Here is a 27,752-nt window from a genome sequence, read left to right as displayed (position 1 = left end):
TAGGCTCCGGTTCCCCGCGACCCCGTATGGGACAAGCGGTTCTGAAAATGTGTGTGTGTGTGTAATTTAGTAAGTACATTACTCAAGGGTACTACAGCTGAGATTTGAACCAGCAACATTTGGGTTTTACAGGTACAGCTTTAACTGTGTTACTAGATAAGGAGGAGAAATACATGGGAATGCTTTTTCTTGGATCCGCAGTTCATGTGACACAGGAGAACATCTCTGCAGGAGATCATCTCTCCTAGATAGAAGGAGCTAGGATTTATCTGGAGGATGTCATCTAAATTTTCTTCTCAGCTGTTCTGTAAATTTCAGAATTTGAGGAGGGAAAAAAGCAAGGGAAGGAAAAAACGGAACTCTTTTTTTATTAAATATCTGGTACAGATGATACGTTAGGCTTCTGGATTGTTTGAAATCCATTACGAAGGAGTGGGAATAAAAAGCTGTGGGCACCCAGGACCACAAGACAAGAATAAAGACATTCTTCCCTAATGGGATGATCGCATTTGATAAGATCAGGCTGGTTTGTGGTCTCCTTGCCCGCAGCAGTTTCACTCACACAGGTAACCACCATGGTAAAAACCATATGAGGTCAGGGCACTGGAGAGCCTGCTGGACTAATTTTAGTTTGGCCCAGATTTCTGACTGTAGATATATCTCTGAAATAAATTATCCTTGATGCACACCCCCAAATAAGTAAGTATGTTGATAATAAAATATTATTTTCCCCTCTTCATATTAAAAAAGTCAGTGGACAATTTTGAACAGAATTGGGGCTTATCAACAGGATGTGGTGGCGCAGTGGGTTTGGCTGGTGCCCGCTGAGTGATGGCTCCAGGGTTTGAGTCCTGCTTGGGGTGCCCTGTGATGGACTGGCGTCCCGTCCAAGGTGTTTCCGCTGCCCCTTCAGCCTAGTGCCCTGTGTTTCCTGGATAAGCTCCAGCTCACTGCAACCCTGCTTGGGACAAGTTGATGTTGGTAGTTCTCATCCTGTGGATATCCCCAAGATCTATTCAGGTTTCACACTGCACATCCCATTGTTGTTAATACAACATCTTAATAGCCAATAACACAATATATGTATTTACAAGGTAAAAACAATGTACATCCCAAGAAAGTTTGATCTGAACAAGGGTGTACAGTGCAGTCTCCCTGAATAAAGAGGGACTGTGTGCAGTATATGAACACAGGTGGGAATTCTTACATTTCCTAAGGATTTGTGCTGCATTTTATATATATATATATTTTTTTTTTTTCACACATTGACCATTTGTACTGTATCCTTATCAATGTACACACACACACACACACACACACTGTCTGAAACCACTTGTCCCAAGCGGGGTCGCAGCAAACCGGAGCCTATCCCAGCAACACAGCGCAAGCCTGGAGGGAGGGGGAGGGGACACACCCAGGACGGGCATATCAATGTATTAAACACCAGTAAGTAACACATTTGCCAACTGTCCAGTTTATCTCTGAGGTACCATGTTCATCACAGTGTTATAGTCTAAGTGTTTATTACTGCATCGTAGAAAAAGTACAAAAGGGCCCACACTTGGCATCACTACAGCAGTAAATCTGATTTTGAACGACTGTACTATACTATATTGTACTGTACATTTTGAAAGGACAATTCTGTAGACAGTGAAGGCAGAGAACGGTATGTTTACAGTACCCCCTGCTGCCCATATCCAATATTACAGCTTTTACCACAAAAGGGCGATGCAATAATAGCTATCAAATTATTTAGCTACTAAATACTCTTATTCTTTGTATTGGCCAAAAAGTTACAAAAGCGCACGACGGTGCAGGTGATTCTCTCTGAAAGGCCCATCGCTAACGGACGAGCGCGTTCCCTCACGCACGCGTTCGTCACGTGACTTACGGCGGCGTGCGCGTTCACACGTTCAAAGATGGCGGCGCCCTTTAGCGCAACCGGTCCGCACTAAATTGTCATTTAAGGTGTAGCAGTTCTGTTTTAAGGTCTGTAAAATGTTTTTTTTTCTGCTTGTATTTCGTTCGTTTGTTAAATACGCATGTTAAAGTGCGTTTAAGAAACCGAACGCGCCCTTTTGGAACTGCGACATTCGGTATTTACGTTCTCGTGCTTCTCACGACACGTGTCGTGTGTGGCACCTCAACTTTCATTCATTTTTAAATGAATTGTTGTTGACTTATTTACAAGTTTCTCTGACTGCAGTTGTTACATAGTTTCCTATGTTACTAGCGAGACACTAAACAGATCATCCTCCTGATGTGTGCAGCAAATGTTGGTTTTTCCTATCTTCATCATTCTGTTGCAGACTGACTCTCATGTGATCTCTTCAGGCTCATAAGTCCCTTATTCTGAAAAAGATGGCTGAGGTTTTAAACTTAAACAACGAGGTGGTGAAGATGAGGAAGGAGGTGAAGAAGGCCCGGGCGCTGATCATTCGGAAAGTGAGCCGACAGATCTCCGCGCTCAAGCAGAAGAAGGGCTGTGAGAGCGAGGTGCAGAAGAACCAGAGGAGGGTGGCCAGGCTTCTGGAGGAGATCAACCAGATGAAGAACTTGAAGCCCGACCACGTCACGAAGGAAGCGCTGCAGAAGAACCTCTGCTTTGAAAAGGTTTGCAAAGACCCAAAGTCTACCCTGGTGGAGCGGGCCACGGCTCGGATCGCCTCACACCCGCAGATCAGCAAGCGGATCGAAGAGCTAAAAGCTGCCGTCAAGGCATTTAATGACGAGCGGAAGAAGACCCAGGGCCCAGGGAAGCCTGTGAAACACACTGGGGAGGATGTTGGAAAACCGAAAAACTTGGCAACAGGGGACCGTGACAGTGAGTTGTTGCACTGGTTTGATCGTTCTCATTTTGACACTTGAATATCTGCCGCTTTGAAATGTTGATTTTTGCCATTTTTAATCTTTGTTGGTAGAACTGCACTTTGTCGTCCTGTGTCATGTTGAGCTGCTGTTTGTCAGTTTCCCTGGAGTCATAAATGAAATATTGTCCTATCCTATTCTAAAGCAGATATGTGCGATGCAGCTACGCAAGACCAGAGTCTCACAGAAGAAGGAGCAAAGAGCACCTGCAATGTCACCGTTGAAACATCTTCACGAGAGGAAGGTCTGTCTCCCTTGGACGAAATAAAGGTCACAGTCCCGCTGGAAGGAAGTTCTGACTCCAAAGCCAAGCAGAGGAACGGTGAAACCTCCGCCGCTCTGAGGAATTGCCAAGCACTTCCCAAGAAAGGCAAAGAGGTACCTGCAGAAAACCAGTTTGACCTTAAAAAGACATCATTTCCTGCTGTGAAAGCAGTGAAAGAGCCTGAGAACAAGAAGGATGAGGAGAGTGACCTTGAACCATCTGATGACGAGGAAGTGAAGGAGTACTTTGATGACAGTACAGAGGAGCGCTTCTACAGGCAGTCGTCTCAGTCCGAGGACAGCGATGACGATTTCTTCCTGGGAAAAGTGAGCAAGGGCAAGAAGAAGAGGAGGACGCAGTCAGATCCAGAGCAGTCCGACTCCATCCCCTCGGCAGCTGAGCTGCTGGCAGAAACGAACGAAGCAGGTGGATACAAAGGGAAGGAGAAACAGGACGGTAAGGCAGTGAAGCTGGAAACAGTGTTTTGTAGGAGTCTGTCAGGTTCCAGACAGGCCCCCCTGGGAGCGGCTCGGGGAGGTTCAAAACCCTCCAGGTTTCAGGGATCAAGGACAGGCGCATTAAACAGAAAACTGGCACTGTCCACAAACCAGTGGGACAGTGATCAACAGCGAGGTAAGGGGAGAGCACAGTTTGGGAATCCTCAGGGCCACAGAGCACCAGCAGGAAAGGGTGTGGCTCCTTCCCAGAATGCACAGCAGGTTCTGCATCCATCGTGGGAGGCCAGCAAGCGACGGAAGGAACAGCAGGCCCAAATTATGGCCTTTCAAGGAAAGAAAATAAAGTTTGATGATGACTAACGGCCTTCTAAAAGAGCTGATTTATTGTGGAATTTGTCAAAATTGTAACGATCAGTACTCTTGGTTTAAAAAAAAAAATTAGATATATAGCTGCATCGTGTTCAACTTTATACATGAATAATTAACCAGTTAAAATTATTTTTTTGTGGTTTTTTTTTTTTTTTTTGTTTTTTTGCAGTGAAAACCAAAAATCACTTAGTTTTGTCTTTCCTCTGTTTTTGTATGACTTTGAAAGACATGTTTGTATTTCCTGAAAGACATTTTAAACCAGTCCAAACAGAATTTACTTAAGTGTTAATGTATTTGAGCTGCAAATTATTAACACACTGTATCCTTTTAAAGATGTCTTAATTCCTTAGGTCTCATTGGGTTTTTTTTTTTTTTTTTCTTTTGCTTTGTTGTGCATGTTTTAATTTTGACAATTTTCACCTTTATTGAATGTTTTAACTAACTCTTATTATACAGCTTTCTGGTCCCATGTATCATATTGGTGAGTTTTTTTTAATAAATTGAAAGAAATAATTAGAAAATAGAGCTAGTTACCCTTAATATTTTTGATCCTCTACCAGGCTGACACAGGAGGAATTAAGACACATTAGAGTTTGATATAACAAGTAGATAAACCTGTTTGCGGAATAACCTTGTAGGTTAAAATTAATTGAACACTTTCTTCTTCCATACTCATTATAGATACTTCATTTTAAGTCAGCAGCTTTTAAATGTTGTAAACAAGAGATCTACTTCAGGTGAACTTTTACTCCTCGTAAAGTTGGACAGCAGTTACTTTAGTGCTTAGGGATTTTATTAATTTGCGCACCTGAATCCCTGCTCCTGTTGCACTACTTCTGCAGGTTCCTGGTTTGAATGGCACTTATACCTTCACCAAGGGTTCAATAATATGGGGTTTGAGTCCTGCTTAGGGTACCTTGTAATGGACTGGCGTCCTATCCTGGGTGTGTCCCCTCCAGCCCTGCCCCCTGCATTGCTGGGCTAGGTTCCGGCTTGCCCCGACCCCGCTTGGGACAAGCAGTTACAGTCAATGGGTGTGTGAGATGTTAGAGCATTTAGTCTTGTTTGTCCTCACTTGCAGCAGCATGAAAAATGAGCAAATGACAGTGCATCCTTGGATTATTACCTATATCAAAACAACAAAATCCTCAAGTTACACTGTAGCTCCACAGTGTGTCAATACTGAAAGTATGAACAATTACATTACAGTTGTATTAATAGGGGTACAAAGTATATTTTAAACCAAAGAATGACATCATGATTTAACCCATCATGACTAGTTACAGATGGGATCTGCATCAAACAAAAGAAAGAAATCTGTTAGGAAGTCTGCAATAATTAAAAGAATAGGACTGCACAATATCTTGATATGTAGAGGAAAGAAACTGAGAAGTGATGGATCACTGCGCTCCCGGTTGACACCCGGCCACGTGCCGCGGCCTCCCACGTGTCTCCTGCGCTCAGCGTCGCTGCTCATCATCCGACATCCGGGCAGGGAAATACGCCGATGGTAAAAGGACCCGCGTTTTACTCAACGTTTCTTTGCAGCGAGACTCTTGAAATGCACACCTCTTCACCTACTTATTTCCTTTTGCGCAGTATAAGAAAGGCATCGCAAGCACAGCGCTATCCCGACAACGGACGAAGCGATCGTTTTAGTTTGAGCGTTAAATTAAATCTCTTGAGTCTCCGGTACTGCTGTTACCTTCGTTTTTTACTAAATTAAAAGTATGCATATCACTAAGACAAACAAATTAAAAACAACAACAACAATAATAATAAGAATAATAATAAATCGATACTTTTCACATTCGATCACACTAGGCTGTTATGACATCATCAAGTCGCGCGTAAACAGTAGTTCTTTTCACATAATTATTTCAGTTTTTGCTGCGCAAGCTAAAAAGTTAACCGACGTAGCTAAAACAAATGTAACTAAACGTGACTAATCTCCTCCCGGCTACATTTTAATGTGCCAAATTTACATGCTTTTTTAGTAAAAACCCTTTCGGTGTATCAAACGAATACAGTGAAAAGACACTGTGACTGTTCAACTACAAAACAAGGGAATCCCAGAGGGGTCAACCAATGATATTCGGCGGAGGTTATTAAATATGCAAGTGCTGGGGTCTTTTTCTATTGGCAGCTGTGTTTATGTGCAAACCAATTATTATTTTCGCTGGCGTATTTCTACTCTGATTGGTGAACGAGCAGACGCGCGCGACAAAGTCAGGGTAGCGATTGGCAAACTGAAAGACCAATAGAGTGCCATATGCTAATCCGGTTTGAAAAGTTCGCGGGAAATCTGAGTTTCGCGGGAGGGCCTTTCGCGCGTAAACTATATCCCTTCATTCATTGTCAGCTTCCTGGAGCCATTTTCAGCCAGCGAGACGAGCGTCCGCTTCAGGTTTTAATCCGTTGCATCTGGTTTTATTCTCGATTAATATAGAGTCGGAACCGGATGTATCGATAGTTTAAACCCTTATCTAACACTTTTTGTAAGTATTTTGGACCATATATCGCAGGATTTGGAGAAAAGCGACTCCAAAGTGAAGCAGGGACAAAGGGCACCGGAGCCTCTAAAGATGAGAAAAGGGATCTCCTCGGCCCCGGATAAAGTGATCATAGCAGGGGTCGGGGGCTCCACCGTGGACAAAACCACCGTTCTCACGGCGCTGTCCGATCGCCTCACTTCCAATTTCCCGACAGCCACCTACATCCACATCTTCAGCCCTGCGTCCTGCGGGAGCCAAAGCGCCGATGTGTGCGTGCCCGAGCCCCCGGCGCACAGTCTCCTTTACTCCACTCCGCACGGATCGGCGCTCGGATCGGCGCCGCGACCTGCGCTCGGACGTCCTCCGGTAATGAGCCGCCGGGGTCCGGCGCTGAAGCTGTGGTGCCTGCTGCTGTTGGTGGTTCGTGGTTAGTGGTGACCGATCGCTCAGTTAGTACTCGTAGTTTTGCAGGAACTTGGCCGGCGGCGCTGCAGGTGAGCTAACTAAGCTACTCGGCTAACGCCGCTGCTCGGCTTCAGCGTGGTGGCTCTGCTGGGGGGCTTGAGGTTTGTGCAACTTTTCCACCCCCCGGGGGGGCCTTCGGAGGTGGAGGGGAGCGGGGCTGTCAGGCACCCGGCCGGTTCGGTTCAGTTCGGCTGGGCTGCGCTGCACTCGGCTTGTTCAGCGGGACGCAACACCGCGCCGATCCGGGCGGGAGCACCGGGCAGGGAGGGTTAAACAGCGAGCCGTGTTTGTGACCGTGGCGGGCTGGAGGACCGCAGGCCTCGCTGTCGGTGTGTGTTTTTTTTTGGGGGGGGGACACGGGTCCGGGACACGTCCTACGCGGCCTCTTAGTCTTTAGTCTCCCAGTGTCGCCCGCCGGAAAGACACCCTGCTCTCGCCCAGTGACTCCCCCCTCCAGCGGCCGGCCGGAGAGCCGCTCCCGCCGGGGAAAGAAGGAGCTCAAGCGGCGGCTCCGCTGTCACCGCGGAAACGGCCCGCAAAGTTGAGCGAGTGGACAAAACGCGACGAAGCAGACGCCTCTCGAGGCCCCGCCTGCGCGTCGCACGTCGCATCCCGCAGCTTCAGCGCTGCTTCTGTGCAAAAGGGGCCACATTGGTCGGGCTCGAGTCGCACATGAGCGCGCCGATATGGAGACTGTTGAAGCGAAGGCGCGACAACGTGTCCCGGTGCAGGTCGGTCACGTGCCGCTCGCTTTTGCGCTCTGCCGTCTAATCAGAAGGACGTGGGTTCGAATCCTGCTCCTGCTTTAGTACTCTCGATCAAGGCGCTTGACCGCGGTTGATGGGCAACGTATAAAGGGGTAAATCAGGGCCAGCTACCACTGAGTCACAAGGTGTCCGATTTAATGAAGGTAAGTGATGGTAATAGTAATGGTACATTGGTTGATTAGTCCTGTTCCCAGATGTCGTGATGAAGTGATTCTGAAATACCCTCCTCCAGTGACTTTGCTTTCATTTTCCCGCACACGGCGTTTGTTCAGTCTTCTGCCGCTTCCTCAAAGTGCAGTTTCTGAAGGTGCACATGTGTGCCAACACACTAACCGGTCATTGGAGGGAACTGTGTCATCGTGTCCATCTCCGCGGGTCCCATTTATAAAGCAGGGTCTTGTTCCTGTGTCCATGGAGGGTGGGTACCTTGAGTGCTGCAGCAGGAACTGGGTTCGAACCCGAGGCCGTCAGCGTCACGTTAGGCTGGAGCAACCTGAGAAATGCCGCTGCCCGCTATTTCACGCCACACTTGCATAAGTTCTCTCTTTTGGTGAGCATGAGAGACATGCTTCTAGCCATAAGCGTGGATTTTCCAGCTTTTTACAATACCTGCTGATCTGCCTATAAGGAAGAAAGAAAATTGCTCCTTCTGGAGTTGTGCAAAAGTGTGCAGGAGTGTTTTTTTTTTGCATTGGAGATGCTGCACATTAGTATGTTTTGAATACGAAACACTTGCACTGGTTGAAATAAAATGCCGTTCACACACTTTCAAAAGCACTTATGCTTGGGGTAAGTTTATAAGTGTTCATCACTTGTCTTTTAAAAAACCAAATACAGCAGCAAAACAGATTATTTGATATGATGGAAATTTCAATGATACCTAAAGATGACAATTTATAATTCAGTACATCAGGAACGTAACACATGCTCCAGTTAAAATAACAAACAGTATCCATATGCTACAATAAACACATTTAAGATCAACTTATGCAAAGCACAGTGGTTGTTGTTCTTGTCATATAAAGCTATGCATTTTACTCTTATTAATTTAGCTGGTGTTTTTCTCTGAAGCAACTTATGATATTAAGGTACTTAATATTTACCCATTTGTACAGCTGGGTATTTTTTTACTGGAGCAATTTAGGGTAAGTACCTTGCTCAAGGGTACTACAGCTGGACCGGGCAATCAAACCTGCGCCCTTTGGGTTCGAAGGTAGCAGCTCTAACCACTATGCTCCCAGTTGTTTTTAAAAAAATGATTTTTTTTAAAAAATTAATTTTAGCTTATTTGTCACGTTACATTAGTTATTATCATGTTTGATGAATATGAGTCTGAGTAGTTCTATATTACCCAGTAGGGATACCTGGCATGTATAACTCTTGGCTTTCCCTCAACCATGTTTTTGCTGCATGGAGTTTGGATGAGGTGGTCTGGGTCTCTTGGGGGGTCAAAGGATGGAGCCCTGGTGTACACCTGGTATAGTGGTCCAAAAATATGCTGTTCAGGTTCCCCCATAGTGTGAGTGACAGTGTGTTCCAGTGATGTATGGATGAGTGATCCTGTGTAAGTAGTGTATCTAGCAGTGTAAGTCACCACGGTGAATAAGGTGTGTGAGCTGATAACACTACATAGAGTTCATTGGAAGTCGCTTTGGAGAAAAGCGTCTGCTAAATCATTTAAATCCTCAGGATTGGTCCTGGAAGGCTGCAGTGGGACAGTTTCTCATTTATTCATTTAGCAGATGCTTTTCTCCAAAGTGATGTCCAGTTCAGAGTAACTAGAAGTGCGTTTTGCCAGCAGATGGAGAGATGGAATGTCGACTCAGTTTTTGAATTGCACTCAACTAGTACAGTTCCGCTGTTTTTCCCCAGCATACATTACATGAGTAGATGCATACAGAACTGGTGGAAGTGCATTTTTTTTTTTTTATCTGCATAATATCGTGAAAATTTTATGCGGAAGTTGGATCAGGAGAGAAGTGGGTCTAAAAGGTGTTTTGAGACCCTTCTTGGGTGTTGTGAGGAATTCAGCAGTTCTGAGGGGCAGGGGGAGATAATTCCACCCTATTGGAACTAGGACTGTTGCTGATTTTAGTGGGACCACCGAGTGGTCTTCTTTAGACTCTCCTATTGCTGCGGTACTTTTTTGTGTTTTTAAAGATGGCTCAAAATCCTGCACCAGCTATAGCTGCTTGGGTCCAGGATTTAGAACCAGTGCATCTAACAGTCTGTGTGATGGACAAATTCATTGTTGGCAGCTGGTAGTGTAGTAGTTAGACCTACTGTCTTTGGACCTGAAGGATGCAGGTTTGAGTTTCACCTTTAACTAGTGCCCCCAAGCAAGGTCCTTACCCTGAATTGTTAATGTAAAATTACCCAGCAGTGTAGTAAATGGGTCAGTTATTGGGTGGCACGGTGGCACAGTGAGTAGCGCTGCTCTCTCAGAGCGCCTGGGTGGTGTGAGAGGATGTGGGTTTGATCCCTGCTCAGTCTGTATAGAGTCTGCATGTTCTCCCTGTGTCTGGGTGGATTTCTTCCAGGTGCTCTGGTTTCCTCCCACCCTCGAAAGACATGCTGTTCAGGTTCCCCCATAGTGTGAGTGACAGTGTGTTCCAGTGATGTATGGATGAGTGATCCAGTGTAAGGAGTGTATCTAGCAGTGTAAGTCACCACGGTGAATAAGGTGTGTGAGCTGATAACACTACATAGAGTTCATTGGAAGTCGCTTTGGAGAAAAGTGTCTGCTAAATAAATGTAAATGTAGGTATCGAAACATGAGTCACTTTAAAGAATCGGCTAAATGAATAAATGTAAACAGTTTTACTAAGGTACTCTTGACAGCTAATATAAGTTGAGCTGGATATTAATGCAGGTCAGGTAGAATCACGTTAATAGGATTTCTCTTCAAAATACATCTGGATTTTGTAATTAAAAAGCCATAATTGCATAGTATCGAACAGCAGTTGTGAGCCTTGAGGGTGAGTTTTAGTAGTTAGTTAATTTCTCGCAAAGTTCGCTTGGAACGAGTGAACAGAATTTGTGTTTCAGCCGAGACCTCGCACCTTTCGTACGATATCTTAAAAAGACAAATATTAAAGGCCTCGACTTAAAACGTTAACGAATTAAGTTCGGCAGTTGTTTTCGTGCTTTGTCGTGTATCCAGGCAGGCCGTGGGCCCTGGGGCTGCGGGTTGCTCTTCTTGCTGCTGCATTTCTGCAGTGTCTTGCAAGTCCGGTGGTTTTGGCACCGATGCACTTTGGTGACGTGTGGCCTCAGCTGTGCACATTCGCATGTTCCCTCGAACCCGCAGCGGTGGCACATTTGAAAAATTGCTTAACGCCTTCAATACCCCCCCCCCCCAGCTGTTATGGTATAACACACATTGAAAAGCAGTTGCTGTAAATTCATATTCAGAATTAATACTCAGATTTAACACAGTCCACTCGAAGTTTGAATATAATTTGGAGTCCTGCATATTTATCTGAAACAACCATCAGTACTGAGATTGCCAATGGGTTATACATCAAATTCTTTATTTAAAATGATCAATTAAGTACAACACAATGTAGTGTTTAATAAGATATATTCTAAGGTCTTTACGAATCACATGTAAAATAGAAATCGCACAAATGCCATACTTGTCAAACCACATTTCAAACAGTTTTTTAAAAAAAAAAAAAAAAAAGCTGAAATTCTGCACAAAGCTCTAAACAAAATGATAGGAAATGATAAAATATACTGTTACTTGAAACCCCCACCCGCAGATTTTTGTGCCAACGTATAGATTTCGTGCCGTCGCACTGTGGGAAAGTGCGTTTGTCTTATGCGGGTTCCATAAGATGTGAATAATGAGACTCGTCACAATGAGGTTTTGTTGATAGGAAACGCTATGAACCGCTACGACGAAGCGTACGACCTCCGAGTGCGATGCACCAGCTGCAGCTAGATGCTTGAGGACTTTCAAGACTAGACCGTTTCGCTTGGTCCTGCGAAGCCGCTCCTTCCTCGGCTGGCGCGCGAGCTCTCGACTTGACCTCTTCCGTTGGCGCCGTCGGCCTCCGTCGGCTCTTTGTCCGTTAGACCCGTCGACACATTTTTCCCGTGACCACGTTAGAATTCCCGGGAGGGCTCGGTAGCAATTTATACTTGAACCCCCCCCTGAGGTTTACGCAAACGTGCCCCGCTATCCGTGCTTAATGCGTTCCCGAAAACGGGGTGGGCGACGAAAAGGGCGTTGGCGGGAGCCCGGTCCCACCGTTCCTTATGGGAGGTATTGCAGATGCTCCTCCGCTTACGATGGTTCGACTTTACGATTTTTCGGCTTTACGATGGTGAGCTGGCGATAGGCATTCAGTGGAAACTGTACTTTGCATTTTTGATTTTTTTTTTTCCTCTCCTCTCTCTCCTCCCTTTTCTCCTCCACCTCCTTTCCCAAGCAAGTGATGCACGGAGCGATACTCTCTCGTGATGCTGGCCAGCGGCAGCGCTCCTCATCTCCCGGTCGGTCACGCGGTCGTGTTTCGTGCATCCGTAATGTCACAAACGCCCATCGGTGTCACCTGCTACTGGTGGGAAGAAGAAGAGGAGGGCAATTAGTCTTGGGGGAGAAACTCAAGATAATTTTGCCCATCATGAAGGCGTCAAGCCCTGCAATGTAAAAAAAAATACACCTAAAATACCTGCAAAAATGCATGTAGTACACCTAACCTACCAAAGATCATAGCCATGTATGCTAGACTATGATGTTCGGTAGGTTGGGTGTATTAAATGTGTTTTTGATTTAGTTTCGACTCAACGTTGAGTTTCGCGTAACGTAACCCCACCCGTGCACTCGCTTCCGATCGCATCCCTTAAACCCTGACTAACTTTCACAAATGCCTCTAAAAACGATACGCTTCGGACGATAAATGAAAAGAATCGTAATAAAGTACATCGGAACACTAAGCAATATTTAAGTTACCCAGAAATACTATGTCAACCTGGCTTCACCGCGTTGTCAGCGGTGTTACAGAAAGACGCCTCGGGAAACAGGAGTTTTATTGTGCCTCCGTATTCTTAGACGGCAGCACTCGGTGAGTGTGCACCCCCCCCCCCCCCCCCCCCCCACCACCACCACCATAAGCTATCGAACCACAGAACAACACGGGAGTCATTAATTCCCCACAATGGTATGTCTACAGGTATTTACATCTACATTATGGGCGAGCCATTTTTTTATCTTTCTTCAGACCCTCTGACAAAAAGATGTTATAGCAGGATGGTGCAGGATGGAGAGCATAGAAAAGCACTTATTTTCAAGAGGCGTTATGCTAGAAATGCTGATAGCGGAAGGGCGGATAGCGGCGTAGGCCGGCATTTCTCTCTTTTGAGTGGGAGTTCTTTTGTTTTCCTCTCCTCAGCTGCCAGCTGGCGTCTCCTAAAAGTTTCCTAGGACTGCTGCTGCTTTTCTGTATTGTATCTCCATGTTGTACCGTGCACTTTGTGAGAAGAGCACTAAAATAAACTAAATAGTTACGGCAAGACAGGTGGCATTTTCCAGTTTCTCCTATCCTGCCCGGGTGGAAGGACATAAAACGGTACAGGTTTTGTCGGAAGTTGGCGGTTGGATCTTTGAATAAACTATGAAATCAAGCTTTTCCGGTTGAAACGCCACATAAAAAAGTGCTCCGTTGCTTGTGAAACAATGGTGTTGCAGTTTGGGGACTGCTTTCAGGTCTGGGTTAGAGCGAAACGGTAGAGCGCACAAGCAGTTCCTGGATTGGCTGGAAAAGGCTCTTCGATATTTCGGAATTTGCCGTTGAATATTTTCAAGGCTCGGTTTTTTGTATTCGACGTGTCGTGCGCACTATGTTAATGTGACGTAACGGTTATAGCTTTCGCCTCTTAAGATCCCGCACCCTAATTTGCTCCAATAAAAATGACTTGGCTGTATGAAAGAGTAAATCATTGTAAGTACTTGTAAGCTGCTTTGGAGAATGTCCCCTAAACTAATACATGTAACAAGTGAGTGTTTTTTTAATTAAGGTTTGATTTAAATAAATAAATTTATGTGCACATTACAAGGCCAAAAAAAAAAAATGTCGAGGTTTCAGTAACATGGCTGAAAAATTAGGGTGTCTAGGTGGGTAGGTAAAACGGTTTTCTTTTTAGGGCGTTAATTGTTAAAATATCAATTTTAAAAACTATTAAACAGGTGTTCCTTTTCTGTGCCACCACCAGAATATTTTATTAATATGCTGGGTCCTTGTTGGATGTCGGCAAAGTGTTTGGCAATAGTAGCTATGTGATGGAACAGCCAGCCTTAACTTCAATGATATTAACAATACTTTCCTACGAAACATTCTTATATACAAATGGTTTCTTTGATTAACGCATGAGTGTATTTTATCAACAGCATAGAAGAATTAGTATGAGCAATAAGGGAATTGAACCCTATCAAATTCGCTTTAACGTGAAAAATTGAGTGAGTTTATTTTTCATTAAATTATTGACATGAACTCAGCTCTTTCCAACATTGTTGTTGCTTATGATGCACGTGGGCGTATAAAACACGTACTCCTTGCCACAAGTGTTCCGTTGATATGTAATTATCACTTAAGAAATTGCAGGCAAATGTTCGATTTTTATTATGTAAATTTTGTCCAAAATGGGGAAAAAAAACTCCTGTCCGCTGCCAAAAAGAATCAATAGGGTCAACCGGGTTTGGGAACTGCAATTTATTTATTTATTTATTTATTTATTTATTTTTAAAAATGTGGCCTTATCCATATTCACAATTGAATGAACATCAAGGTTCTACTGACAGCTTCCCGCTATAAAATAATTTTGAAACGGTTGAAGTTTGTACTGGTAAGTGTATTGCCTGAAATAATGTACAGTATTAATATATTTTAATACTTAATAACATTAATACTATATTAATATATGTGTCCACGTTGTTTAGATAATGTTCATCCGTGTGAATGATTGTACTGTGCCTTTTGTAAATTGTATGCAGAAGGTATTTTGATGATTTTGGATGTTTAAATTTTGATATAGCTCAGTTAATAAAAATGTAAAAAAATGAGGCCCTTTTTTTTATTTTTTTAAATGTTCTATAGCCATATTCAAGACTGTTGCATAACTCTTACAACCAATGCCCTGATTTATTTTTATTAATTGTTTGGATAATAAAGCTCAAAGTGACCCAAAGCTAAAGAACACCAGGCATGGGTCAGAACGATTGAATGGGAGCTTTTGTAGATGCTTTAAAAAAAAAAAAAAAAAAAAAAAAGAAAAATCAGTAATTTGAAGCCATAAATAATATTGTATGTGATTTATTTCACCTTCAAATTTTGCAGCTACCCTGCCATTAATTCCTCTGTATTTTAGATGTGCCCACCATTCCTTGTACATGCAAACTTCCGTGCCCTTTAATCTCATGTTTACATTCTTTTAGTTTTTTGATACTTGTTGTTGGCATGCTTTTGCCTTGGTTTCTTCACTTGGTTGGTTACAGTGCAATTCTTGCACTGAAAGGAGCTCGAAGAGGCTTACGGTGACGGGTTTCACGATTCATTTGACTGTTGGCGTGGGAGCTGCGGCGAGGGGCCCCGACAGATCTGGGCGTGCAGCGTACCGCGTCGGTCCGCCGTGGGACGTGGCGGCACATGAGCGCGGACGGAAGGGAGTCTTGCGGTCTTCGATGCTGAGATGAAGATGCCTGCGGTTCGTCTTGTTCGGGAGCGTCTTCGGCTGCGTTCCTTCGGAAGTGGCGGAGAGCTCCCTAATAGCAACTCTATGAAAAGGAGGCATATTACCGTCACGCCGGTTTGTAGGGGACATCTCCCCAACTTGAGCTGGGTTCGTAGGGTTCGCATGCTCCACCTATAACGCTGCTCAGGTCCAAGGTGCCGCACTAGAGCGGCTGTAAATTTGAAGCCCTAATGGATTCGCGTCGTCTTTTTCTCTTGTAGTTGTTCGCTTCTCGAAAGAGCCGATGTAGAGCCTCCTTGATTTTAGAGAAGAGAATTTACTGATGGCCGGAAACTGGAGGTTTACTGCAGTTTGTAGCCGGACATTCGGTGCCTGCCCTTACGCTTATTCCCTGTTAATCAGTCTTAATTTTTTTCCTGAAAACCAACTGCATCTTCAACATCGGGAAAATGAAAATAACTTATCTCTTCATTCCTTATGGGGGAAAATTCCATCCATTCCTTCCAAAATTCCCCGAAATGACAAATGTGAAAAGAAGAAAAGCGTATTGCATAAAACTAAAATTTCAACATTTTAATGGTTTGTTCCCTGTAAAAAATAAATTTTTTTTTTTTTTTATAAAAAATGTTTTTGAATAGTCGGGGGTGTGGTGGCGCAGTGGGTTGGACCACAGTCCTGCTCTCCGGTGGGTCTGGGGTTCAAGTCCCGCTTGGGGTGCCTTGCGATGGACTGGCGTCCCGTCCTGGGTGTGTCCCCTTCCCCCTCCGGCCTTACGCCCTGTGTTGCCGGGTAGGCTCCGGTTCCCCGTGACCGTCTGGGACAAGTGGTTCTGAAAGTGTGTGTGTGTTTTTTTGTTTTTTTTTTTTGAATAATGTGAATGGTTGGGGGGGGGGTGGCAGGTTTGGCTGGGTCCTGCTCTCCGGCGGGTCTGGGGTTTGAGTCCCACTTAAAGTGCCTTGTGACGGGCTGGCGTCCCATCCTGGGTGTGTCCCCTCCTCCCAGCCTTACGCCCAGTGTTGCTAGGTTGAGCTCTGGTTCACCACAATCCCACTTGGGACAAGTGGCTTCAGCCTCTGTGTGTGTGTGTGTGTGTGTGTGTGTGTGTGTGTGTGTGTGTGTGTGTGTGAGTGAGTGAGTGAGTGAGTGAGAATGGTTGTAGTAGCAATCTGTCTCGAGAGCTTCCTTGCCGTTCTCTGGGGTTTTTTTTTTTTTTTTTAATTTCAATTTTGAATTCTCCATTGGGAATGGAAGTATATACAGTGAATTTCTGTTGTATTTCTTTATAGTTTGACTTCCTTTTATTCTACTGCAAATTCCAAGTTAATGGAGAAATTGGATAAAGACTTCAAAAAAAAAAAAAATTCAAAAAGTGAACTTATGCCAATAGTTTGCCTAGACTAGGTTGAAAGGCACACAGCAGACCAAATAAGTTACAGTCAGGACCAGTTTGTGATAAGTTGTGTTAATCTTGAACTGGACATGTGAAAAAAACCGGACGTTGGAAGGACGACTAATGGGGGGGTTGAGTACTTTCTATTAAAGGGAGTCTATCGGTTGTGTCAAACGGTGGTGAACTTCCAGTCCGTGAGTTAAACGGGTTCGACCGTGGAAAGGGATGTGAACCTTTCCATCTCTTCCTTTCTACCAGGCAAAGCGGCGGCTGGAGCTGGATGGCACCGACCACCAGTATATCAGCGAAGGAGCAAAGACCCCACGGGGCAAGGGTGCCGTGTCCGCCCCCAACCTTAAGAGTCCCAAAAGTAAGTCTTCATATTCTGTGCGGTTTCCCTGACTGATGCACGTTTTAGTGTAGCGTGTCTTCCCAGTTGCATCCTCATCTCTTCCTTTCGCTGTAGAAAGCATCCGAACCTCAAGCCCAGTTCCTGAGGCAGCAGGTGGCGTAGCGGTTAGTGCCGTTGCTTTGCAGCTGATGACCCTGCTTCTCTTGTAGTTGCCCCAGAACATGGTAGTTACCCTAAATCGCTCCAGGGAAGTGAACCGGCTGTATGGCTGGGTGAATAATGGTACGTAGCTTAGTATACAAACGTAAGCGTTGTCGTCTTGGAGAATCGCGCTCGATAAATAACGTACGCTGGATCCTCAACTTATGAACGCTGTCGGGACCGGAGGTAAGTTTGTAAATGTGGCTGCTATGTCACGATCTATGAATACTTAATAATGCACTTGTCCCTTAGTTTTATTCATGGAAGAGGTAAAAACTTCCGATGAAGCTATGATGAATTGGTCTCGATAAAACGCCTGCTATTACAATGACCTTGATTTATTCTCCGAGTAGGTTCTGTAAAAGTCTTGGATATAGCCGTAATGTGTGCGCGTTAATACTCTCGGCACTGTAGCGAAGTTTAATTGAAAACGACTGAAAATATTTAACGTTGTCTTCAGGGCTGTGGAGTCGGTGCACAAAACCTTCGACTCCGGTAACCCAATAACTGCTTCCGACTCCACGGCGCTGCCCAAAAAGTTGCACGTTATTTTGGGGGTCGACTTGTCCGGCGAATATAGGCCTAAACTTATATTACACCTCTAATTTCAGAAGATGGACATATAATGGATCAACTTGTACGCCAGCATATATGGTACGTTTAGTTGGAGTCGGTACAGTTTTTACCGACTCCGGTAACCCAATAGATGCTTCCGACTCCAGTTCCATGACTCCGACTCCACAGTGCTGCCCAAAAGTTGCACATTATTTTGGGGGTCGACTTATCTGGCGAATATTGACCTAAACCTGCATTACACCTCTAATTTTTGGGGGTCGATTTACACGCCCGGTATGTACTCTACATTTAGTCGGAGTCGGTACATTTTTTCCGATTCCAGTAACCGAATAATTGCTTCCGACTCCACGGCGCTGCCTAAAAGTTGCACATTATTTTGGGGGTCGACTTACCCGGCGACTATAACCGTAAACCTATATTGCACCTCTAATTTCTGGAGATCGGCTTATGATGGATCGGCTTGTACGCCAGCATATACGGTACATTTAGTCGGAGTCGGTACGTTTTTACCGACTCCAGTAACTCAGTTACTTCCGACTGACTCCACAGCACCGATTGTCTTCGCAAATTACTGTATGCCGATTTGTTGATGATTCTTTTCATAAATAGGTAGTGTTTCTCAAATTGTTGAGAAGCAGAAGTCAAAATCACCAGATCGGTACCAGTCAATCCTGACAGTAGGTGAGAGAAGTGACTAGTTAGAGCGAGCAGCATTAATGCCTCCTCTGGATGTGCGGTATTGCTAAGTGCTTTGTGAGAGCGCAGGTGACATTTGCTGCGCGGCAAACATTTTCTAAAATGGACAAACGAATAAAACGCAGCTAAAATGAAGTTGACGAATGGAAAAGCGCCGAAAGATGTGGCTAAAAGAGGGGGCGTTTGCTTCTGCTGCAGGCTGAGCTCATGTTGTCATTGGAGACGTCCTTTTAATAAATGCAAATTTGCGTAAAAGCGACACTGCCAACATTTTCTGCTGCATTTATTTACGTTTAGCAATTTTTTCCCCTCCAAAGTGACATGCGATGATTTATTTATATAAGGTGATTTGGTGTCAGATACCCTACAGTTAACTTCAACGATTCACACATTTACACAGTAGAGCAGTTTAACGCACGTTTGCGCACACTACGGGTGATTTACAATCACCAGTCCACGCGAAACGTATCTTTGGAATGTGTGAGGAAACCAGAGCACCTGGAGGAAACTCACATCAACACAGGGATGAGCATGCAAACTCCTGGGGGATTAAACCCATGTCCAGTTGCGCTGTCCTATATCTACATTTGTACATTGATGGTTTTTTCCAAGCAACTTAGTGTTTAGCTACTTATAATAATTTACCTAGCAGTGTGTGGTAAGTACCTTGCTCAAGGGTATTACAGCTGGAGGTGGGGAGGGGCTGGAATCTGGCAGGTTTGTGGGAAATGACATCATCCTCTTCCATCCAACCGAGGAAAGTCCATGTCCTCTCCCTTCCTGCGCAGCACCCAAGTCGCCCTCGGAGAAGACGCGCTACGACACCTCGCTGGGCCTCCTCACCAAGAAGTTCGTACAGCTCCTGGGACAGTCCTCCGACGGCGTGGTGGACCTGAACAGGGCCGCCGAGGTTCTCAAGGTCCAAAAGAGGCGCCTGTATGACATCACCAACGTGCTGGAGGGGGTCCACCTCATCAAGAAGAAGTCCAAGAACAACATCCAGTGGATGTAGGTGTTTGTTGCCGTAATGACGGAGAACGTCACGGCTCACGCACTCGCACACCCCGTCTTCCCTCCTCTTTGTCCCCGGTGCACTTACACTAGGCTTTTGGTTATGTTCTCATAAATAAACACAGCCTTGGGTCCAAGTTGTTTTTTTATTTTTTTTTTTTTTCCCCCCCCTCCGACACTGTAAAATTGTGTATATGATTTGCAGTTTTTTTTATAACTTTTTTTTAAATTCAAATTATAAATTCTAGGTACGCACTATAAATAGGATACCGTTTTCCAGAACTGTTGGGTGGAAAGAGTGTGGTTGCTGACCGTGTGAATGTCGCTTTGCCGCTACGTGCTGGCAAGGCTGAATCTTTTTTTTTTATATTTGTGGTGTGGTTATTTATAAATGCAAACAATTTTAAGATATGCCTCCTTAAATTTAGTTTGTGTCTCCTTAATTTTAACAGACACAGCCCTTCTTGTGGTTGTAAAAATCAAGGTGTAACATTGGACAGGAAATTTAGCTGTTTGCATAAATTAGAGTATCTAAAATAAGTCTTTATATATATATATATATATATATATATATATATATATATATATATATGCATGGGTCCACTTATGCGTTTTTTTTTTTTTTTTTTTTTTCCCCCTTCAGTAAATATATTGGAAAATATTTGAGATTTGTGACAGTTGGAAAAAAACTCGCAGGTGAACCGCATAGCTTAGAAACATCGAAAAATTTAAGAAAAGGCTGTGTCATGAATGCATAAAATAAAATATATGTATAATGAATATGACTAATACTGTATGCCATACATTTTATAACAATTCATTCTTTAGTGTGTAGGCTGAGCTACCGTGAAGCAATCGATCAAATTGCTGCCGCTTCGTTATCAATGCATGAATCGTTATACCTGTAAATAAATTTGACTTTCTTTTTCACATTATCTCTTCATTTTTGATGTCTAGTGTTAGTAATACGTATAACATCTACAGTGTTTTGTGTCATATAAGACAATATTGATGTAGGGACTGACATAGAGATTGATCTTGTAAACAGACAACGTAAACTTACGATATCGATAAATACAGTACATTTTTTTTCTCTTCCTCATGATTTTCTTAATAGCATGTTCTTTTCTCTGCCTTTACTTTGTGGTAATACAGTAAGCTATAATACATACAACATAAATATGTGTTAATCGACTTGTCGGTAAGGCTTCCGCACAACAAGCAATTTTTTTTTTTTTTTTTTTTTGCGGGGGGGGGGGGGAGAGAAGTGATACGCGGATTTTGACTGCGCGGGGGGGTCGGCGCCCCTAACCCCCGTCTTGTTCAATGGTCAACTGTGTAACGAAATGGTTACTGAAGTCATCTGGCATAGAATGTGTTCTGAAATTCATGTATTGCTGCCCTGTTCCTGTTGGCTTCAGCATAATTTTATTGTCTTGAATTTTTCTGCTGCAGCAACCGCACATCAAGACTTAATGGCTTTGCATAAACTGCTAAATTTTGGTTATGAAAAACTGTATTTAAATCAGAAATATCATTTTAAATGTTATTATAGCTCTACTAGGCTGGTTGTAGTGGAGCGAAACCTTGAAGTGAACCTGCGTGTTACGCATAGTCGTTTTTTATGATCTGAAATTTTTATATTTTCTCGACTCTTTTTAAGAGAAGTATAGCAAGACCTGAGATCAGTGGAGCGCGTTATGTGCGAGAGTGAAGAGTAGTTTTGCCAGTGTTGCTCTTCAGGGTACACAGGCTGGATTGTGGTGATTTTATTGTGCAGTAACGTTATTTTTATTCCTGCCGCTGTGGTATCACCTATATTATTTTTATTTGCGTTGCTCTGGGATCTCCAAGGCATCTGACCGCGTGTGTGTGTGTGTGTGTGTGTGTGTGTGTGTGTGTGTGTGTCTCCAGGGGTTGCAGCCTGTCGGAGGACGGCACCGCCGTCAACCAGTGCCAGAGCCTGGGCCGCCAGGTGATGGAACTGGGCCAGCAGGAGAAGAAGTTGGACGAGCTGATCAAAAGCTGCACCCAGGATGTGAAGCAGATGACGGAAGAGTCGCACAACCAAAAATATCCTTCGCAGCTCAGCCCACGTGTCTACTGCCTCCACCTTTTTTTTTTTTTATAGTTCTGGGTTTAGTCAGTGATTTTCTTAGGGAACCGTTTAACCCCGGCGTGTCCGGCGTCTTCCCTGGGGGCTGTGTGTTGCTCGCTGTTCCACAGAATGAGGCCCTCAAGAACATTTTTAAAATGATTAATATGAGGATGTGCCAGTGTTTCCTCGTCAATCACGTAATAGTATTTCTGTTGATACGCACTTGAACACACACTGCACCTAAATAAAATGCAGTTGGGGGGGGGGAAAATTTTTTCAGTTTAGGCGGTTAAGGTTCAATATGTCACGTTGGTTTTTACACGCGCGGATCTCGGACCAGTTTACCGTAGTGATTGTGAGCCTTGGTCAGAAAGGGTCGGGCATCCCCCGGTTTAACCCTTCGTTAACTAATTCAAACTTTGTTTCTGTGACAGTTGGTTGCTTTTTCTGTTATGTTTCTCTGGGGAGTGTGGTGGTGTGTGGGAGGAGGGGTGGTGTGTGCCAAGCATCGCACTGGAGAGCGTGCAGCAGTGAGCCAGCGGCCGTATCCTGGCGTTTGCCTGCCTGCCTCCCTCTTCGCTCCTCCTGGGCTGCCTTTGCGCGTCAGGATTTCCACGTGTAATACTTTTAGCGGTTCCGGAAAGTTCTGCGTCCAGCGTAGAAGGCAGTTTGTTTTAATGTCGAGGTCTCGGCTTGAAGAAGTTGACTTGCTTTCGTTTTCATTACCCTGGCACCTCGCGTTACACCCATTTTACATATTTTTGAATATGCAAACGTTTTCACGGTTTATTGCGTTTTCTTCGCTGTTCCGTTTTTTTGAAATTTAACGAGAACAAATGGAAGGGGTTTTCGGGTGTCGGACCGCTTTCGTTCAACTCGCTGCCACGGTGTTCACAGGTCGTTTTGGGGGTCAGTACCAAGTTGAGCAGCAGATTTGTAGTGTTTCAGACTTTTTGTTCATATTAAGAAGTGGGGGGGGGGGAGTATCTCTGCGGCTTCGTTTCCTTAACTGCGCTCCCTCACGTTTGCCTACGTGACGTACCAAGACTTGCGGAAGATCCGGGGCCTCCAGGATCAGACGGTGATCGTGGTGAAAGCGCCAGCTGACACTAAACTCGAAGTGCCTGACCCCCAGGAAGTGAGTGGAGGGAGCGCACTTGCGGCATTATGGGATTGCTTAGCTTTTAGACCCGCAGCTCGCTGCGCCAGCCAAATAGCTGAGCCATATTCTAGCGAAAATGACAATTGTGAAAAAGCTGTGACTTAAAAATGAATTTGTCGCCATTGGGATAAACCGAATGGTTCTGACCTTCCTTGTATTTCAGCTTGCACTCATCTTTTAACTGGTGTTGCAGCTGCTGTTAGAGTAAAAGCTCTATCATAGTATGATAAATACTATAATAATTAGATTACTAGTATGTTATACTTGAGGGGGTGCGGCGGCGCAGCGGGTTTGACCGGGTCCTGCTCTTCGGTGGGTCTGGGGTTCGAGTCCCGCTTGGGATGCCTTGCGACGGACTGGTGTCCTGTCCTGGGTGTATCCACTCCCCCTCCGGCCTTGCGCCCAGTCGACGTTTGGGTGGCTTTTAAATAATACTCCGACTCCTTGTGTTACAGATGGACACATTTTGAAATCTCAGATATCCAGTCAATTGCCAGTTTATTTTAAATCGCTTTTCCTAAACTTAAAGGCCACCTGCATTTGTGCTGAGCCGGTACATGTCAGTAAATGATGCTATTGGACAACATCCCGCACCGAATAGGAGTTTATCCATTTATAACCGAATATCCATTTCCAGTTAAGTTTTAATGCTGTTGGATTAGTAATACAAGTTCATGGTCAGACTTTTATAGAGCACAACCCACCAATAAATTACATGACCTTTACTCATTTAGCTGATGCTTTTCTCCAAATTGACTTAATGTTAAGCTTCATACAGTGATTAACCCCTTTATACAGAAAGGTTTTTTTTTAACGGTTAAAAAAAAGGATGAATACCTGGTTCTGTATATTTGTAAGATAAATACCTGGTTCAAGGGCGCCACAGCAGCAGGTGGGATTCGAACCTGCAACCTTTGCATCCGAAGGTGGCAGCTGTAACCACTGTGCTCCCTAATGAACAGCCCTGTGGTCCCAACTGTTTGTAAGCTGAGCAGCCAGTTCACGGCGTTGCAGGTTGTGACAGTTTGGTCACGCGCAGCTAGGGAAGTTTCTCCAAGTTTCAGTGGCATACCTGAGTTTGAACGTAAGACTCTTGGGTTTAGAGGGTGGTGGCCCGATGACTCGTGGTGTTGCCCACACCTCTGACTGAAACACCGAGATGTTGGCTTGTCCTCCACAGGCCTTGTAAGTGACGGAAGGAACTCTTCTCGTGTGCAGAGTTTACAGGTTCACCTGACCAGCACTCAGGGGCCCATAGACGTCTTCCTGTGTCCCGACGAGAACGTACCCAGCAGCCCCACGAAAAACGTCAATGGAAACGGCTCGCCCTTCGTCAGAGTCTTACAAGGTGGTCTTGTGCGCCAGAAATGGTGTAAAACCTCTGCTGAAGTGATATTACCGAGTGACCGTGTGGTTTGCGGTGTTTCCTTGCATTAATTTGAAAAATCAATAGTTTGCTTTTGAAAACTTCTTTAAAAAAAAAAAAAAAAAAAAAAAAAATATTCTTAGTGTTGGTTAATGTCAAGGTTGCTTCTGTGCTCTTTAAAGTTCTTCTCCAGTAGCAGAGCAGCTTTGAGACTTGGGCTTTACGGGGGGTCCTTGGGTAACGATGGGTTCCCGTTCTGATGACCCTGTCAGTCGACCTAGTCAAAAATTACCTTGCTGTATATTGTATGAGCCATAAGGATACATAAACAATTAACAGGTACATTAACAGGCCTTTACTATATTTTTTTCCCCTTAATTTCAGAGTATTCCCATTAAAAAGATAGTATAGGAACAGTACAGAATTATTTTTATGCTGCACTATTTCCACTTTTCTTTCTACGTCTATTTTCTTCCTCTTAACTAGAACGCAAGTTTTTTTGCTTGCTCGCTATTTTAAATGAAAGGTAACTTGAGGGAAATCACGAATTGCACACAAAATGTAAAGGACGCACTCGGTGATGTAAATCCAAATGCTGAAGAGACCCAAACGATAAGATACGATGACCTGGGCCAGTGCAACGAGTTGACGATGTCGTACAGCAGATGCCGCGATCGTCATTAGAGGTTATGACTCAGTCAGGACTCGAAACTAAATAAAGGTAGCGGAACCGCTTTCCTTAAGTCCGGGTGGCGTAAGTCACGTGTGTCGTAATGCGAGGACCACCTGTACTGATGAAACATGGTATTTATAGGTGCCTGATGTCCTTTGGTAATACATTGCCACTTTAACGCTTTTTCTCGTTCCTCCCCGTTCCCCAGAGGGCACCAGCAGCGATGTTTCCAATATTCCCGACTGCCCTGTGACAGTTACGAACATCTCGCCCCTCACATCCCCCCTCACGGGCCTCCTGCAGCAGACAGAGGACCAGTTCCCCTCGGCGCTGGAGGGTCCCCTCATCAGCTTGTCACCTCCACTCCTCAACGAGGACTACATGTTGAGTCTAGGCGATGAGGAAGGAATCTGCGACCTCTTCGATGCCTACGATTTGGACCATCTGCCCCTGGAGGATGTGCTGTGAAACTCATAGGGACGGCGTCCTGCCTGGAGGGAAAGGCTGTCCGTGCAGGGGTGGTGGGGCAGCTCTCTGGGTTCACAGAGGGGCATCTGGATGCGCCTCATCCCAGGTCCCTTTGGATCTGCGTGGGCCGAATGGGTTGCCTTGCACCTGATTTGCTTTTTGTTTTCTCCAACCATGTATGAGCTGCCTTACCAAGCAGGTAAATGTATAAATTCAGGTTCTTCTGGTTTGTCGGCAGACGGCTGGAAGCGCGCGGTGGCAGTTAAGGGGAGTGTTTTCTGCGGAGGTGGCATGGGGAGAAACCGTGCCGTGTATTTGTATGCCGTTGTGTGTTTTCGAGGTGCGGCCCTGTAATCTGATGACGGAGAGGCTGCGTGAAGATGGAAAAGCGGTACGAGGTTTGCGCCACTGCTGGGGGGCCTTACGAGTGCTCGTTAGGTGTTTCCGGGGGGTCTGCTCTGATCGAGGTGTTCCTCAAGAACCAGTCCTCGGACCCATAGTAGCACAATACACACAAGTGTTGTATGCTAGACTTTAGCTGACAACTGAAAACTTTACGGGACTTACAAACTGGTGTTGCACCACAGCTGTTAACTGCCATTTTTCTAGTTGTAATAGAAAAATGGAAACGAGAGAAGAAACCTCTTCGGGGGGGGTTATGAAGTGTGGCTGACGTTTGTATGTGTGATGAATCTTTTTTTTGTAAAAATGTGTTTCTTCCCCTCTGCACTTTTAATCCTACGCGTTTTGTAGTAAACCGACATCCACACACGTAAACCTTACCGTGGCCTACTTTTGCGTACGAAGCGGAAAGACTTCACGAAAAGCTCTCGCTTTAAATGAATTCCTGCATCAGTGACTGTTTGAACCCTGTGAAAATTAGCCTTACAGTTTTTAATTTTTTTCCCCCTTCTTCATGTTTTGAAGAGTTATTTATAGCTAATTTGTAAGTAATAGTGAGTAATGTTTTCCAATATTTGAATTTGCCCTTCCTCAGCTCTAGATAATTTATAGTTGGCTCTTGATGGTTTATAAGAAATCCATCTTAGTTAGGGTGCCATCATTCAGGACTGGTGTTGAAAGGGTCCTTACTCGGGTTACGCGCCGGGTGAGGTGACTCGTTTTTGGCTGCCACCGTCCATTTTTGCCATATTACACTTTACATCTTATTAAATCATACTGTCTTACCCCATCAGTTAAGTGAGCATGTTCCATCAGTGGACTGTGACCGACACAACAAAACTTCATTGCTTAGCCTTTAAAAAGGCTGTGGAACATGAGTATTTAGCATGGATGCACTCCTGGGATATGTACCATGCTGCACTTTTTTTTTTTTTTTTTTTTTGCACAAATCCCCCCCCATCGTTCCATGAAATGCTGAGAAGTAATTATGTATGTCTTTTGACCGTAAATAAGGTGAAGCTAGATTTTGCTTGGTCTGCATTGAACACGTCTATCTTGAATGAGACACGCGGGATGGTATGGTGTGGCTGAAGGAGGCCATCATCTCAGTTTCATAGTGGTGAAAGAATGAAAGCGCTTATGAGTATTAGAGTTTGAACTTCGGTCAGACCCTAATGTGGACTGGACTGTTTCGGGTTGCTCCGTGTTCAGTGCTCTCAAAGAAGTCCTGGCCAGGATGAGCTGACCGGCCTCGACCACGTATGTGGTGTTTTGAGCGAACGCAGCACGCCCTGCTTTTACTTTCCTCATCGCCCTTGCTGCGCTTGCTTGCTTTTAGTGTTTCTTTAAGCTCTGAATTGCTTGAAGATGTTGGATTGACACAGGGTTTCCAGGAGTTCTTCTGGGAAGTTTGAGAGGTGATGGGAGCTGGCTGCACCGTGAGATGGTTGGACCCTTTTGTGAGAACTTCTAGGACTCTGCAACGCAAGTGTGATCGTAGGGTCAGCATCAGATCACCAAGATCAACTTTACCTTGTGGATCCTACAGTGACTTGGTTCTTCCTTCCCTGGTGGAACTTTAGATTTCCACTGATCGAGTTGAAATCTGAAGCAGCTGTCAAAGGACATGGGTGCGCGCTCTACACATAGGGTACGACCTCTGGGCGATGCAACACTTGACAGGTGTTCCTGTTTCGCGGACTTCGTAGATGATGTCTGTCTGGTTCTGAACTATGCTGTTGCTTCTTGATGGAAGCAAATCCGTCTTTCAGCTTCGCACCTTGCTTCCACGTTCCCGCTTTGGTTCCCTGAGCGCATCAGCCGTGGCCCGTTTCGAGTCACTTCTGCCCTTTTAATGTTTTTATCGCGCACACGGTAGGAAGGCGGGTGTCCGGGGACTCGCCGTGTCCCGTTTTATATCGAGGATGGTTTTATTAAATGTTTTGTAACTGATTTTTCTAATCCACCGTCACCT

At 44.8% G+C, this 27,752-nt stretch overlaps 2 protein-coding genes across 4 annotated transcripts; both read left to right on the top strand.

The window, feature by feature from the left end:
* The first annotated feature begins 1,908 nt into the window (after window positions 1-1,908).
* srfbp1 (serum response factor binding protein 1) lies at window positions 1,909-4,209 on the top strand. Of its 3 annotated transcripts, none has more exons than XM_018727144.2 (3): window positions 1,909-1,989; window positions 2,335-2,824; window positions 3,017-4,209. In XM_018727144.2, exons 2-3 carry the CDS (start codon window positions 2,362-2,364, stop codon window positions 3,949-3,951), a joined length of 1,398 nt encoding a protein of 465 aa, XP_018582660.2. In that variant the 5' UTR covers window positions 1,909-1,989; window positions 2,335-2,361; the 3' UTR covers window positions 3,952-4,209. The 3 variants fall into 3 exon arrangements, with proteins under 3 accessions (XP_018582660.2, XP_029104244.1, XP_018582659.2); XM_029248411.1 differs by having other exon boundaries at window positions 2,310-2,824; window positions 3,014-4,209; XM_018727143.2 differs by having other exon boundaries at window positions 3,014-4,208.
* A 2,127-nt stretch (window positions 4,210-6,336) lies between these two features.
* Window positions 6,337-26,279, top strand: e2f3 (E2F transcription factor 3). Its single transcript, XM_018727132.1, has 7 exons — window positions 6,337-6,821; window positions 17,031-17,142; window positions 19,386-19,605; window positions 21,523-21,681; window positions 22,730-22,844; window positions 24,087-24,216; window positions 25,116-26,279. The coding sequence occupies exons 1-7, from the start codon at window positions 6,546-6,548 to the stop codon at window positions 25,373-25,375; spliced, it is 1,272 nt and encodes a 423-aa protein (XP_018582648.1). The 5' UTR covers window positions 6,337-6,545; the 3' UTR covers window positions 25,376-26,279.
* The last annotated feature ends 1,473 nt before the right edge of the window (window positions 26,280-27,752 follow it).

The sequence above is a fragment of the Scleropages formosus genome, chromosome 23 (assembly GCF_900964775.1).
Source record: "Scleropages formosus chromosome 23, fSclFor1.1, whole genome shotgun sequence".
In the NCBI taxonomy this organism is placed as follows: Eukaryota; Metazoa; Chordata; class Actinopteri; order Osteoglossiformes; family Osteoglossidae; genus Scleropages; species Scleropages formosus.
Note: the sequence above shows the minus strand (reverse complement) of the source record. Positions and strands in the feature narration are given on the sequence as shown.